The following is a 15,610-nucleotide window of genomic DNA, read 5'->3' on the forward strand; positions in this document are numbered from 1 at the left end:
TCTCAATTCCCCAGACAGTCAACCCGACAACACGCCCCTCAGGGAGAATCCCCTCGGGATCAGTGGAGGCTACTGAAGAACTGAAGAGACGAGACAAAGCATCAGGCTTGGTGTTCTTAGAGCCCGGACGATAAGAAATCACGAACTCGAAACGAGCGAAAAACAGCGCCCAACGCGCCTGACGCGCATTAAGTCGTTTGGCAGAACGGATGTACTCAAGGTTCCTATGGTCAGTCCAAACGACAAAAGGAACGGTCGCCCCCTCCAACCACTGTCGCCATTCGCCTAGGGCTAACCGGATGGCGAGCAGTTCGCGGTTACCCACATCATAGTTACGTTCCGACGGCGACAGGCGATGAGAAAAATACGCGCATGGGTGGACCTTGTCGTCAGAGAGGGAGCGCTGAGAAAGGATGGCTCCCACTCCCACCTCTGACGCGTCAACCTCGACAACGAACTGTCTAGAGACGTCAGGTGTAACAAGGATAGGAGCGGATGTAAAACGATTCTTGAGGAGATCAAAAGCTCCCTGGGCGGAAACGGACCACTTAAAGCACGTCTTGACAGAAGTAAGGGCTGTGAGAGGAGCTGCCACCTGACCGAAATTACGGATGAAACGACGATAGAAGTTCGCGAAGCCGAGAAAGCGCTGCAGCTCGACGCGTGACTTAGGGACGGGCCAATCAATGACAGCTTGGACCTTAGCGGGATCCATCTTAATGCCTTCAGCGGAAATAACAGAACCGAGAAATGTGACGGAGGAGGCATGAAAAGTGCACTTCTCAGCCTTCACGAAAAGACAATTCTCTAAAAGGCGCTGGAGGACACGTCGAACGTGCTGAACATGAACCTGGAGTGACGGTGAAAAAATCAGGATATCGTCAAGGTAAACGAAAACAAAGATGTTCAGCATGTCTCTCAGGACATCATTGACTAATGCCTGAAAGACAGCTGGAGCGTTAGCGAGGCCGAAAGGAAGAACCCGGTATTCAAAGTGCCCTAACGGAGTGTTAAACGCCGTCTTCCACTCGTCCCCCTCCCTGATGCGCACGAGATGGTAAGCGTTACGAAGGTCCAACTTAGTGAAAAACCTGGCTCCCTGCAGGATCTCGAAGGCTGAAGACATAAGAGGAAGCGGATAACGATTCTTCACTGTTATGTCATTCAGCCCTCGATAATCTATGCAGGGGCGCAGAGACCCGTCCTTCTTCTTGACAAAAAAAAACCCCGCTCCGGCGGGAGAGGAGGAGGGGACTATGGTACCGGCGTCAAGAGCTACAGACAAATAATCTTCGAGAGCCTTACGTTCGGGAGCCGACAGAGAGTATAGTCTACCCCGGGGGGGGGTGGTTCCCGGAAGGAGATCAATACTACAATCATACGACCGGTGTGGAGGAAGAGAGGTGGCCCTGGACCGACTGAACACCGTGCGCAGATCGTGATATTCCTCCGGCACCCCTGTCAAATCACCAGGCTCCTCCTGTGAAGAAGAGACAGAGGAAACAGGAGGGATAGCAGACATTAAACATTTCACATGACAAGAGACGTTCCAGGAGAGGATAGAATTACTAGACCAATTAATGGAAGGATTATGACAAACTAGCCAGGGATGGCCCAAAACAACAGGTGTAAAAGGTGAACGAAAAATTAAAAAAGAAATGGTTTCACTATGATTACCAGAAACAGTGAGGGTTAAAGGTAGCGTCTCACGCTGAATCCTGGGGAGAGGACTACCATCCAGGGCGAACAAGGCCGTGGGCTCCTTTAACTGTCTGAGAGGAATGTCATGTTCCCGAGCCCAGGTCTCGTCCATAAAACAGCCCTCCGCCCCAGAGTCTATTAAGGCACTGCAGGAAGCTGACGAACCGGTCCAGCGTAGATGGACCGACAAGGTAGTGCAGGATCTTGAAGGAGAGACAGGAGTAGTAGCGCTCACCAGTAGCCCTCCGCTTACTGACGAGCTCTGGCCTTTTACTGGACATGAAGTGGCAAAATGACCAGCGGAACCGCAATAGAGACAGAGGCGGTTGGTGATTCTCCGTTCCCTCTCCTTAGTCGAGATGCGGATACCTCCCAGCCGCATGGGCTCAGCACCCGAGCCGGCAGAGGAAGATGGTAGTGATGCGGAGAGGGAGGCGACGGAGAGCGCGAGCTCCTTTCCACGAGCTCGGTGACGAAGATCAACCCGTCGCTCAATGCGAATAGCGAGTTCAATCAAGGAATCCACGCTGGAAGGAACCTCCCGGGAGAGAATCTCATCCTTTACCTCTGCGCGGAAACCCTCCAGAAGACGAGCGAGCAAGGCCGGCTCGTTCCAGCCACTGGAGACAGCAAGAGTGCGAAACTCAATAGAGTAGTCTGTTATGGATCGATTGCCTTGACATAGGGAAGACAGGGCCCTGGAAGCCTCCTCCCCAAAAACAGATCGATCAAAAACCCGTATCATCTCCTCCTTAAAGTCTTGATACTGGTTAATACACTCAGCCCTTGCCTCCCAGATTGCCGTGCCCCACTCACGAGCCCGTCCAATAAGGAGAGATATGACGTAGGCGACACGAGCAGTGCTCCTGGAGTAAGTGTTGGGCTGGAGAGAAAACACAATATCACACTGGGTGAGGAACGAGCGGCATTCAGTAGGCTCCCCAGAGTAACACGGCGGGTTATTGATTCTGGGCTCCGGAGATTCGAAAGCCCTGGAAGTGGCCGGTGGATCGAGGCGGAGATGGTGAACCTGTTCTGTGAGGTTGGAGACTTGGGTGGCCAGGGTCTCAACGGCATGTCGAGCAGCAGACAATTCCTGCTTGTGTCTGCCTAGCATCGCTCCCTGGATCTCGACGGCTGAGTGGAGAGGATCCGAAGTCGCTGGGTCCATTCTTGGTCGGATTCTTCTGTTATGGTGCGTGAATGAGGACCCAAAAGCGAATTAACAAACAGAGTACTTTAATGACGAACATACGTGGGCTCAGATGGACAGGTAGATTCCGACAGGACAGGACAAGGTTGCAGCACACACGATGATAGTCTGGTTCAGGCATGAGACACACAAACAAACAAACAAGAATCCGACAAGGACAGGAGCAGAAACAGAGACAGATATAGGGACCTAATCAGAGGGAAAAAGGGAACAGGTGGGGAACTGGGTGACGAGGTAGTTAGGAGGAGACAGGGCACAGCTGGGGAAAAGAGGGGGAGAAAAGGTAACATAACAACGACCAGCAGAGGGAGACAGGGTGAAGGGAAAGGACAGAGACAAGACAACATGACAGTACATGACAGAGGGTCATTAGACTGGGGAAGCTAAATGTAAAGTAATGACGGTTACTCATCTGACAAACTTCAGCTCATATCTATGAAAATTATTTTTACTATCTTTATAGATGATCTAGAAAGAATGAGATTACCCTCTAATCATGTGCATTTCAGATGAGTTGACCCAGTACATACATACAGAAACAAGGAATTTGTCTGGAATGTGTGTGTCTCTGGTGGTTTGGGTAGGATGTGGGTGGGGTTTGATTCTGGTTGTTTGGATAAAGGAACCTCAAACCCAACTGAAAAACAGCAGGCATTTCCCCTTGGCTTCTCCCTCCTCTGCAATTCTGCCTATCGTCTAACGTGGGAGTTATGCAGTAGGACCTCTACTGGGGCTTAAAGCATTTCCTTTTTTAATATAACACACTGACAACCAAATTTCGGTACAGCAGAAGAGTAACCAATAGTTCCATGGCACTAGTTGTAAGACACTGGTACTTTGGCTAAGTTCAAACTCTAGCGCCTCATAATACCACATAATTCCATGGCTGCCTAATAACCTCTCCTCCAGGTGTGAACATTGGAGGGGCAGGCTCCTACATCTACGACACTCCTCAACCTGCCTTTGACAGCCCCTCAGAAGGATCTCCCACCACACCATGGACCACCATGCAGGTCACCCGGAACCAACCCAAAGGTAAGGGACGGTAGCCTGATCCCAGATCTGTTTGCGCTGTTTTGCTATCTCCTAGGGTCATTGTCATGGCAAACAATACCATAGGAAGACCACACAAACAGATCTGGGGCCAGGGGTAGTAATAGGGGTAGTAATAGTATTATTAAGGGAGTTTAGAGTTAACATATTGTCTTAATGAAAAACAAAATCCCTCCTTAGCTCTCGCCACCTCACACACACATACACTACATGGCCAAAACGATGTGGACAGCTATTAGTCTATTCGGCTATATCAGCCATACCAGCTGCTGACAGCTGTGTAAAATCGAGCCAACAGCCATGCAATCTCCATAGACAAACACTGGCAGTAGAATGGTTCGTACTGACTTTCAACGTGGCATTGTCATAGGATAACACCTTTCCAACAAGATCACCATGCACAATGCCAAGCGTCAGCTGGAGTGGTGTAAAGCCTGCCACCATTGGACTCTGGAGCAGTGGAAACACGTTCTCTGGAGTGATGAATCACACTTCACCACATGGTAGTCCGACGGACGAATATGGGTTTTAGCGGACGCCAGGAGAATGCTACCTGCCACAATGTGTAATGCCAACTGTAAAGTTTGGTGGAGGAGTAATAATGGTCTGGGGCTGTTTTTCATGGTTCGGGCTAGGCCCCTTAGTTCCAGTGAAGGGAAATCTTAACGCTACAGCATACAATGACATTCTAGACGATTCTGTGCTTCCAACTTTGTGGCAACAGTTCTGGGAAAGCCCTTTCCTGTTTCAGCATGACAATCCCCAGTGCACAAAGCGAGGTCCATTCAGAAATGGTTTGTCGAGATCGGTGTGGAAAAACTTGACTGGCCTGCACGGAGCCCCGAGCTCAACCCCATTGAACACCTTTGGGATGAATTGAAAAGCCAACTGCGAGCCAGACCTAATCGCTCAAAATCAGTGCCCCGACCTCACTAATGTTTTTGCGGCTGAATGGAAGTCCCCGCAGCAATGTTCCAACATCTAGTGGAAACCCTTCCCATAAGAGTGGAGGCTATTATAGCAGCAAAGGGGGACCAACTCCATATTAATGCTCATGCTTTTGGCTATGTAGTGTATAGACACATACACACACAGGAACGAGTCCTTTTTATCAGGGCTGCTCAGATTAACTGGCCTTACCAAGTGCTCCAAGTATGACCTTTAAGGGTTAAATATAGTAACATAAAGCGGTAGAGAGAGGGTTACACAGACACACACACAGACACACTTGTAATGATCCTATCTCTGTTCATCACTGGGGAGGAATGAGGAATTTTTAGTGACACTTCACATTTGACAAGGGACTTAGTGTTATATCTAACATCGACACAATACTTTGAGTTATATGAAAGGCTGACATGTATCTGATCTTTTAAGACACACATAATCCCATAAAACATGACCAACGATGAACTTTCAAGTAATTTGCAGTACAACATTCACTGAGTGTACAAAACATGCTCTTTTCATAACATAGACTGACCAGGTGGCGGCAGGGTAGCCTAGTGGTTAGAGTGTTGGACTAGTAACCGGAAGGTTGCAAGTTCAAATCCCCGAGCTGACAAGGTACAAATCTGTCGTTCTGCTCCTGAACAGGCAGTTAACCCACTGTTCCTAGGCCGTCATTGAAAATAAGAATTTGTTCTTAACTGACTTGCCTAGTTAAATAAAGGTAAAATAAAAAAAAGGTGATTCCAGGTAAAAGCTATTCCTTATTGATACCACTTCAATCAGTTTCGATGAAAGCGAGGAGACAGGTTAAAGAATGATTTTTAAGCCTTGAGACAATTGAGACATGGATTGTGTATGTGTGCCATTCAGAGGGTAAATGGGCAAGACAAAATATTTAAGTGCCTTTGAACAGGGTATGGTAGTCCATGCCCCGAAAAATCGAGCCTGTTCTGAGGGCAAATGGGGTATGTCTAACTTTGACAATGGGCTCTATTTTAACTAACCTAACGCAATGGTAAATCTAAGTGCAGGTGGTAGCGCAATAGATTCACACGTCAGAAATATTTTTGCTAATTTCACTGTCACAATTATTGGTGCACTTGCTGGCGTTGCCACAAAAGGGCTGGGTTTTGAGGAATAAACAAGTTATGGGTGAGTCGAGGCTTGGCCCCTCACTGGCCAATCAGAACGTACTCCATGGCCAAATATGTGGTTGCTTCAAGTTGTGTATTTACAGTCTTTTATGTATTTCCTTGGAATCAACTCCAAATTCAATGTTAGTCTGTCATTTAAGAGATAATGCCCGAGAAGCTGGTGTTTGGAGGATATATTGGCACGGTGTTGTTAGGCCCAAAATGAAGTTACCAACATATTCAAATAATCTTTGACATATTTTCATTAAAAACTGTATTTTAATTCATGTATTTATACTATTTCATCCTTCCACAAGATACAGTCTTGACAGTCTGCCCAAGCCAGCTAGTCGTTTGTTCTATCGGTTCGGTTGCTAGTCGTTCAGTCTTTTTGTTCTGTATCTTAGGACGCGACCAAGTCGTTCGTTCTAAATGTTGCATTGCCATACTGGCTGTCAGCGTTCCTATCCCTTGCTTGCTAGCTAGCCAACTACGGCTAACTTACAGTCACGTCAAACAGTACAGACAGAATAACAACAGTAGCTGCATTTGTTTAAGCTGTTTCATAGTGACATTTATTTGGATACATCCATAACAATGAGCTAATGAGGCACGATTTCACCTTGTATAGAAAATGGGCTCTCTCGTTAGGACACTGTTGTTCAGAGGAGCTAGCCAACAGCTAACAAAACCAATTCAAACTAAAGCTGGAAAGACTGCTAACTAGCTGCAGTTCATTTCATTGTACCTTTTTTCAATTTACATTTCTTTGTATATATCCATAAAAATGATGCCAGCTGATTCATGATTTCGACTGGCTGAGAAACGCTGCCTACCTGTCTGTCTCCTCCCAACACATTCATTACTATGGGAGAGCTGGAGATCTAATTTGAATATTGAAACAATGTTGCAAATGTCGGAGGACAGACAGCAAGGTTTATACAAATCTCTGCTGTTGAAAACAAAATGTTAGTCTAAAAGAAATGTGAGATAATATCTAAAAGCTTTTTATAGTGCCGATCAAGTTTATAAATTGCTTGGCTGGGCTGACAGTGGTTTGACAGTCAGATGGAACAGAGTAAATAGGTATTTTAAGGTGGTAACTTGTGGAATAGACACCGGCTGGAATGCGGTTTTAACCAATCAGCATTCAGGATTAGAACCACCCATTGTATAAAGTTTGTTAAGTGGCTTACAGAAATGAAATAACAAAATGTAGGCCGCTCTTTGCTAAATATGTTAACGTGAACCCATTTCCAGTCCACATTGTTCTAAGTGATTGCATGGCTTCAATAGCATTTACACAGATAGGTATATGGGTTTAGGCATACTGTAAGTTGCATTATGGCCAAGTATGGACATGCCAAACATTGTCAATAAGCAAGATTAAATTTACTATTGATCAGGCCTAAAAAGAGAACGGATAATTGCAGTCACACTTACAGGCCGCATAATTTTTCCACATGGGTATACAGTGAGGGAAAAAAAGTATTTAATCCCCTGCTGATTTTGTATGTTTGCCCATTGACAAAGAAATTATCAGTCTATAATTTTAATGGTAAGTTTATTTGAACAGTGAGAGACAGAATAAAAACAAAAAACAAGAAAAACACATGTCAAAAATGTTATAAATTGATTAGCATTTTAATGAGGGAAATAAGTATTTGACCCCCTCTCAATCAGAAAGATTTCTGGCTCCGAAGTGTCTTTTATACAGGTAATGAGCTGAGATTAGGAGCACACTCTTAAAGGGAGTGCTCCTAATCTCAGCTTGTTACCTGTATAAAAGATACCGGTTCTCAGAAGCAATCAATCAATCAGATTCCAAACTCTCCACCGTGGCCAAGACCAAAGAGCTCTGCAAGGATGTCAGGGACAAGATTGTAGACCTACACAAGGCTGGAATGGGCTACAAGACCATCGCCAATCAGCTTGGTGAGAAGGTGACAACAGTTGGTGCGATTATTTGCAAATGGAAGAAACACAAAAGAACTGTCAATCTCCCTCAGCCTGGGGCTCCATGCAAGATCTCACCTAGTGGAGTTGCAATGATCATGAGAACGGTGAGGAATCAGCCCAGAACTACATGGGAGGATCTTGTCAATGATCTCAAGGCAGCTGGGACCATAGTCACCAAGAAAACAATTGGTAACACACTACACCGTGAAGGACTGACATCCTGCAGCGCCCGCAAGGTCCCCCTGCTCAAGAAAGCACATATACATGCCCATCTGAAGTTTGCCAATGAACATCTGAATGATTCAGATGACAACTGGGTGAAAGTGTTGTGGTCAGATAAGACCAGCTCTTTGGCATCAACTCAACTCGCCGTGTTTGGAGGAGGAGGAATGCTGCCTATGACCCCAAGAACACCATCCCCGCCGTCAAACATGGAGGTGGAAACATTATGCTTTGGGGGTGTTTTTCTGCTAAGGGGACATGACAACTTCACCGCATCAAAGGGACGATGGACGGGGCCATGTACCGTCAAATCTTGGGTGAGAAAATCCTTCCCTCAGCCAGGGCATTGAAAATGGGTCGTGGATGGGTATTCCAGCATGACAATGACCCAAAACACACGGCCAAGGCAACAAAGGAGTGGCTCAAGAAGAAGCACATTAAGGTTCTGGAGTGGCCTAGCCACTTTCCAGACCTTAATCCCATAGAAAATGTGTGGAGGGAGCTGAAGGTTCGAGTTGCCAAACGTCAGCCTCAAAACCTTGATGACTAGGAGAAGATCTGCAAAGAGGAGTGGGACAAAATCCCTCCTGAGATGTATGCAAACCTGGTGACCAACTACAAGAAACATCTGACCTCTTTGATTGCCAACAAGGGTTTTGCCACCAAGTACTAAGTCATGTTTTGCAGAGGGGTCAAATACTTATTTCCCTTATTAAAATGCAAATCAATTTCTAACATTTTTGACATGCGTTTTTCTGGATTTTTTTGTTGTTATTCTGTCTCTCACTGTTCAAATAAACCTACCATTAAAATTATAGACTGATCATTTCTTTGTCAGTGGGCAAACATACAAAATCAGCAGGGGATCAAATACTTATTTCCCTCACTGTATAATATTAAAACAACATAGACTATGGAGAGTTTTGCCCACATCCAAACGTTTCCAGCAGCTGGACAAATATCCAAAATAAATAGAAAGGGAGAATGTCCGCTCACTGTTATACTTCTCCCAAATAGTCCTAAGTTTTATGAACATAATTGGAACCATTTTACAGATCAGATTGCATTCACCCATCTCCAGAAGTTTCCTTGCAAGCGCGCCACGGCAGTGACTTGTCACCATAATACCAGGAAGGTGAATCATTCTAATACGTTTGGTTGTATTACAAATTAATGAATGACAAGCAATCCGTTTTTTAAAAACAACAACTATAAATACATGTAAAATGTAATAATATCATACAATCGTCAGGGAAAAAAAGACATGCATTGCTGAACAGCCCTTCGTTATAGTAGGCATAAGGGAGGGCTTGGGTTTTGAAGATATGAAATGTAAAACAAGCCATTTTTACAGGTTATAGATCACTTCTGAATACGAGGTTCGCCGTATTCCAGTGTTGCCAACCAATTTTCAGGGTAAGTTTCTAGAGGCAGGTTGATTTGTTGCTAAATTACATTGTGATGTCATTGCGTGATAACGTAAAACTGTGTCATTACATAGAATACACAATAACGTTACTCAAATTGACTGAACATCTCGGAAACAAATATGATTTGACATTTGTTCAGGTACAGACTCCCACCCTTTTCTGTACTTCTGGCTGTACAATTTTAATTGAGACATGTTGATTGATGTTGTAAGTTCTGTTCAAGATCAAACGTTCGTGACCAACTACATTCATTGGGTTTGGCTCGTTGAACCCGTACTACTGCTGCAGTCAGCCAACAATGATTTGCAATTTGCTGAAATTGCTGCTGGCCTGCTGCTGCCTGTGCACGAGCTGAGCGCCTGCTGCTGACGTCACTCACTATGCCCTTTTGCGGCCAGGCACATGTTTTGTGTCAGGAATCCACAGATGTGTTTTTTAACTCACTGAATAATGTTCACTCTATCAGTGATATAGAATCTAAACAGTGTGATGTACCAATCAAAGTTGAAGCGATTACAGAGTCTATCAAACATCTAGAGAACAATAAATCACCAGGTGTTGATGGAATTACATCAGAATTTTACTAATTATTTTCTGAACAAGTATTTGAAGTATTTTTTTAGAGAGTATTAAAAACAATGGGGCCTCCCGGGTGGCGCAGTGGTCTAAGGCACTGTGTCACAGTGCTAGCTGTGCCACCAGAGACTCTGGGTTCGAGCCCAGGCTCTGTTGCAGCTGGCCGCGACCGGGAGGTCCATGGGGCGACACACAACTGGCCTAGCGTCGTCCGGGTTGGGGAGGGCTTGGCCGGTAGGGATATCCTTGTCTCATCACGCACTAGCGACTCCTGTGGCGGGCAGGGCGCAGTGCACGCTAACCAGGTCGCCAGGTGCACGGTGTTTCCTCTGACACATTGGTGCGGCTGGCTTTCGGGTTGGATGCGCGCTGTGTTAAGAAGCAGTGCGGCTTGGTTGGGTTTAGTTTCGGAGGATGCATGGCTCTCGACCTTCGTCTCTCCCGAGCCCGTACGGGAGTTGTAGCGATGAGACAAGACAGTACCTACCAATAATTAGATACCACAAAATTGGGGCAAAAAAGGGGGTAAAAAAAAATATAATAAAAAAAACTATGTTCTCCCTCCTACAATGAGTCAGGGGTTAATAACACTGCCTAAAAAAGAAGTGCTGCTCATCGATAACTGGCGTCCAATTTGTCTTCTTTTGACTATAAGATTACTACTTGCAAAAAGAATGAAAGAAGTTCTGGATGCAATCATTGTTGAAACACAGTCTGGCTTCATGAGGAACAGACATATTTCTAACAATGTCAAACTAGTATTAGACATACTTGACTACTCAGACCTAATAACTGAGGATAGCTTCATATTATATTTAGATTTTTATAAAGCATTTGACACAGTAGAGCATCAGTTCCTCTTCCATTCCCTTGAGAGACTTGGCTTTGGGGATTTTTCTGTAAGGCTATTAAGACTCTCTATGCAAATGTTAACAGCTCTATCAAATTGAAATATGGCACCTCACCTAGATTTGAGTTAAAGAGAGGAATTAGGCAAGGTTGTCCTATCTCCTCGTACCTGTTTTTATTAATCACCCAACTTCTTGCAAATTCTTTAGATAATAGTCATGTACAAGGTATTTCCATAGCTGGTAAAGAAATTATTATAAGCCAGCTGGCTGACGATACTACACTTTTTCTGAAAGACGCTAACCAAATCCCATATCGATCAATGTGATACAATACTTTTCCAAAGCGTCTGGTCTATATCTTAACATTAATAAATGTGAACTCATGGCTGTCAAAGATTGTGTGACACCTTCATATAATGGTATTCCAGTAAAAGAAGAACTTACATATTTAGGCATAACCATTACAAAGGATCAGAAGTCTAGAGGCTTACTAAATTTTAACCCTCTTATTAAAAAAAACAGAGAAGAAGCTAAATCAATAGCTACAGAGGGACTTATCTTTAAAAGGTAGAGTCCTAATAACCAAGGCTGAAGGTGTCTCTAAACTACCACATGACACTCTATCTTTATATCTTGACAGTAAAATAAGCAAGGAGATAGACCAGATGCTTTTCAACTTTCTGTGGAGAAACGTACCCATTACATTAGGACAACTGTTGTAATGAACACTTATGAGAATGATGGGCTGAATTTTCTGGACTTTACTACCTTAAATAATACTTTTAAGATCAATTGGATAAAACAATTCCTAAGAAGACCCACTTCTGTCTGGAATTTTATTCCTCATCATGTCTTCTCTACTTTTGGTGGCCTTAACTTCATGTTGGTTTGCAATTATAATATTGACAAAGTTCCAGTGAAACTTTCTGCTTTTCATCTGTAGGTTTTCTTGTCATGGTCCCTAATTTAGAAACACAATTTTTCTCCACACAGATATTATATATGAAATAATCGGGATATATTGTATAAAATACTTCTTTGTTTTTAGATGATTGGTTTTGAAATAATATTCTATTGGTGAGCCAACTGGTAAATGCAGAGGGTCTTTTACTCAGTTATAAGGAATTCTTATCACTTTACAAGGTCCCTGTAACACCTAAAGATTTTGCAATTTTTTTAGATGCCATTCCCTCAGGTGTTGCTCTATTATTCAGGAACGTGTCAAGACCTGACCCTCAGAGCCTACCTTCTATTGACCCTGTTAACTCATCAGGAGGAAAGATTTGTTTCTCTTTTGGTCCATTCAACAACAGAGCGATACGACCCTTGTTTCAGCAGGATGTTGTATCTATAACTTTTGGTCCATTCAACAACAGAGCGATACGATCCTTGTTTCAGCAGGATGTTGTATCTATAGCTTTTGGTCCATTCAACAACAGAGCGATACAATCCTTGTTTCAGCAGGATGTTGTAACTTATGTCATTCCTTATTGGAATGGATTTATTGATCATATCTGTTGGAAAAAAAGTTTGGATGCTGCCACACACATACCTAGTTGTTAACAAAATTAAGGAAGTTTGCTTTAAAATTATTCATAAATATTATCCTGCCAACCACTATATGAAGAAGTTTAAGGAAAACATAAACTCAAATTGCTCCTTTTGTAATGACCACCCAGAAACAGTGTTGCATCTTTTTTGGCATTCTATTCATGTAAGAAAACTGTGGCAAGACATCAGTAGATGTATAATTGAACACATTTATGAAGATCTTACACTATTGTGGAGAGATGTACAGCTTGGATTATTTACCTATGATTGGAATAAACTGAAAAAAATGATATGTAATTCATTTCATTATTCTTTTGGCCAAATGTCATATCCACAAATGTAAATTTACAAACAAAAAAACACATTTTCTTACCCTACAAAAATAAATTGAACTGTATTTTAAGACAATTAAATACTCTACTAACAAAAAAGCTGTTAGAATTATAAGTGCATGTACAGTATGTCCCTTAAGGTCCTTGTGTAAGGTGATATTGTACCCCCTAGCTCAATTGTCCATTATATATAATTGATATATTCTTGTGTTCCCTCATGTACTCTCTGTATTGATTTGTTGTTAATACAACAAAAAGGAAAGGCACATGTTTTGTGACTGAGCGTGCATTTTAGCATTTTAGCATTTTAGCATTTGAGTGACTTTTCAAAAGTTGCTAAAAGTTCAAAATAAATGTTTTAAAGTAGCTACATTTGTTGCTAGGTGCTGTTTGAAAAAAAGTTGCCAGGGTAGTCTAAAAAGTTGCTAAATCTAGCAACAAAATTGCTAAATTGGCATCACTGCAGAATTCACTGAGGTTCTCATCTCTCGTTTCATGATGGGCATGACCATGCAGCCTACATCATGGAGGGGGGTAGGCTGTGCTTGGTTTTTAATCAAATAAAACAAAATAGGCAAGAAATGTGTTTTTAAGTCTTTAAATAGGAAGTATACTGGCACCAAAAGCACATTACTCTACTCTTGTTCCATTGCACATATGAGCAGTGTGTATCACAGCTGGATAGGCTGCGTTTCCGCAGTCAAAATTCAAGCCATTACCAACTGCGTTACCTCTAAAACCAGCTTTTGGTTGGTCTTAAATATCCCTATCAGCGCTGCCGGAAATTAACACTTTGGGTCAAGTTTTTAAGGACATGCCTAAAATACACCCGCTCATCTGAGCAGTAGTGAGCTGTTATAAAACAGGTAAATTGCCGAATCTGGTTTTAGCGCTAGAAAATGCTACTACGCCAGTTTTTACTTGATGAAATTGCAAAACGAACGTGCGTTTGACCCTAGCGCCGCCTTAAACCAGCCAAAAATAGAGCCATGCGTCTTTGAACAACACTCTGATTACAAGATTCAAGATTGACCCGTTAGAACTTTCAACAGATCTTTTTAACAAACAACTTGTTGGGTTTAACGTTTCCTTTAGAGATTAAAATGATTTTGAAGGAATGGGTGGGGTAGTTGCTGATCGCTCGATGTTAAATTTATAATGATTTATAATCTGTTGAGTTTTGTCTTTTGTAAAACGTTGTAAACCCAAACTTTCTGTTATGTATCATGCCACTGTTTAATCTGGAAACAGAGTTGATGTGTTTGGTTAACCTGAATAGAAACATTTTATATTTTGAATAATTATGTCAAGTAGGAGATTACATTTATTTTATCAGCTGGACTTCGTCACTGGTATGTTGAGTTTGTCTTTTGCACTGGTTTGTCCTTATGTTTGCTGTCTGGTAATTTGTAGAAAATCAAATATGTGAGTTTATGTAGGGTTAATTTATGAGTTTAATTGAGGCTGATTTATTTGTTTCTGTCGGGTGAATAACCTCTAGCTATTGTTGTTTTGTCAGTACCTCCCCCTCAGACCAGGATGTTTGCTGGAGAGACCTCACTCTGTCCTGGCTGTGAAAAAGTGGTCTATTTTGGTAAGTTTTGGTCAGATTGTTCATGATTGATTTATGATATAAACATTGAGCACTCAACTATGCATTATGTGCTTTTTTATTTTTCTATGTTGGACTGATAGTTCAAGTGGTCACTTCGCAGACTCTTATATTTTCAAAGTGAACTACAGTGAGTGCATACATTTTTGGTATGTGATCACTGTGGGAATTGAGCCCAAGTACCTACCAGTACCTACTTTTTCTTAATTATCCTGACATGCCAGTTGAATGAGGTAATCATAGTGAGGGGTTTGTCTGTCTCTGCAGCAGAGAAGGTGATGTCCCTGGGTAGGAACTGGCACAGACCCTGCCTGCGCTGTGAGAGGTGTAAGAAGACACTGACCTCTGGTGGACATGCTGAGGTATTACATCCACATTAATACTGTCAACTACAGTTACTGATGACCTGAAGCGATGGCTGCTTTTAAGATCAACATCAGTGTTTCTGTGTTGAAATTCACAAGTAAGGTTGATTTGATTGATTTTATTATTAAAGTGTCTTGCATTTTCAGGATGCCTAGCTCACATGGACTTATAAGACAATCTGAAGATGCATTGATGTTGGTCAATTAAATCATACATAGAAGTGATTTAGCTCATCTAGTAGGCTCGTGTCACTGGGCAGCTTGCGGCTGTGCTTCCCTTTGTAGTCTGTAATAGTTTGCAAGCCCTGCCACATAAAATGAGCGTCGGAGCCAGTGTACAGTAGTATGATTCAATCTTAGTCCTGTATTGACACTTTGCCTGTTTGATGGTTCGTCGCAGGGCATAGCAGGATTTCTTGTAAGCTTCCGGATTAGAGTCCCGGACCTTGAAAGCGGCAGCTCTACCCTTTAGCTTAGTGCGAATGTTGTCTTGTAATCCATGACTTCTGGTTGGGGTATGTACGTACAGTCATTGTGGGGACGACGTCCTCGATGCACTTATTGATAAAGCCAGTGACTGATGTGGTGTACTCCTCAATGCCATCGGAAGAATCCCGGAACATGTTCCAGTCTGTGATAGCAAAACAGTCCTGTAGTTTAG

General features: G+C 43.0%; 1 protein-coding gene across 4 annotated transcripts in view; it reads left to right on the plus strand.

The window, feature by feature from the left end:
• Window positions 1-15,610, plus strand: part of LOC110502624 (cysteine-rich protein 2) — a 36,477-nt gene that overhangs the window by 19,375 nt on the left and 1,492 nt on the right. The window contains exons 4-6 of one of the 4 annotated variants that reach the window (XM_021580805.2): window positions 3,824-3,949; window positions 14,492-14,566; window positions 14,852-14,946. In XM_021580805.2, coding sequence (XP_021436480.1) covers window positions 3,824-3,949; window positions 14,492-14,566; window positions 14,852-14,946 — 296 coding nt within the window. The other 3 variants (XM_036960263.1, XM_036960264.1, XM_036960265.1) reach the window with 3 other exon arrangements.

This window comes from Oncorhynchus mykiss, chromosome 23 (genome assembly GCF_013265735.2).
Source record: "Oncorhynchus mykiss isolate Arlee chromosome 23, USDA_OmykA_1.1, whole genome shotgun sequence".
Lineage (NCBI taxonomy): Eukaryota > Metazoa > Chordata > Actinopteri > Salmoniformes > Salmonidae > Oncorhynchus > Oncorhynchus mykiss.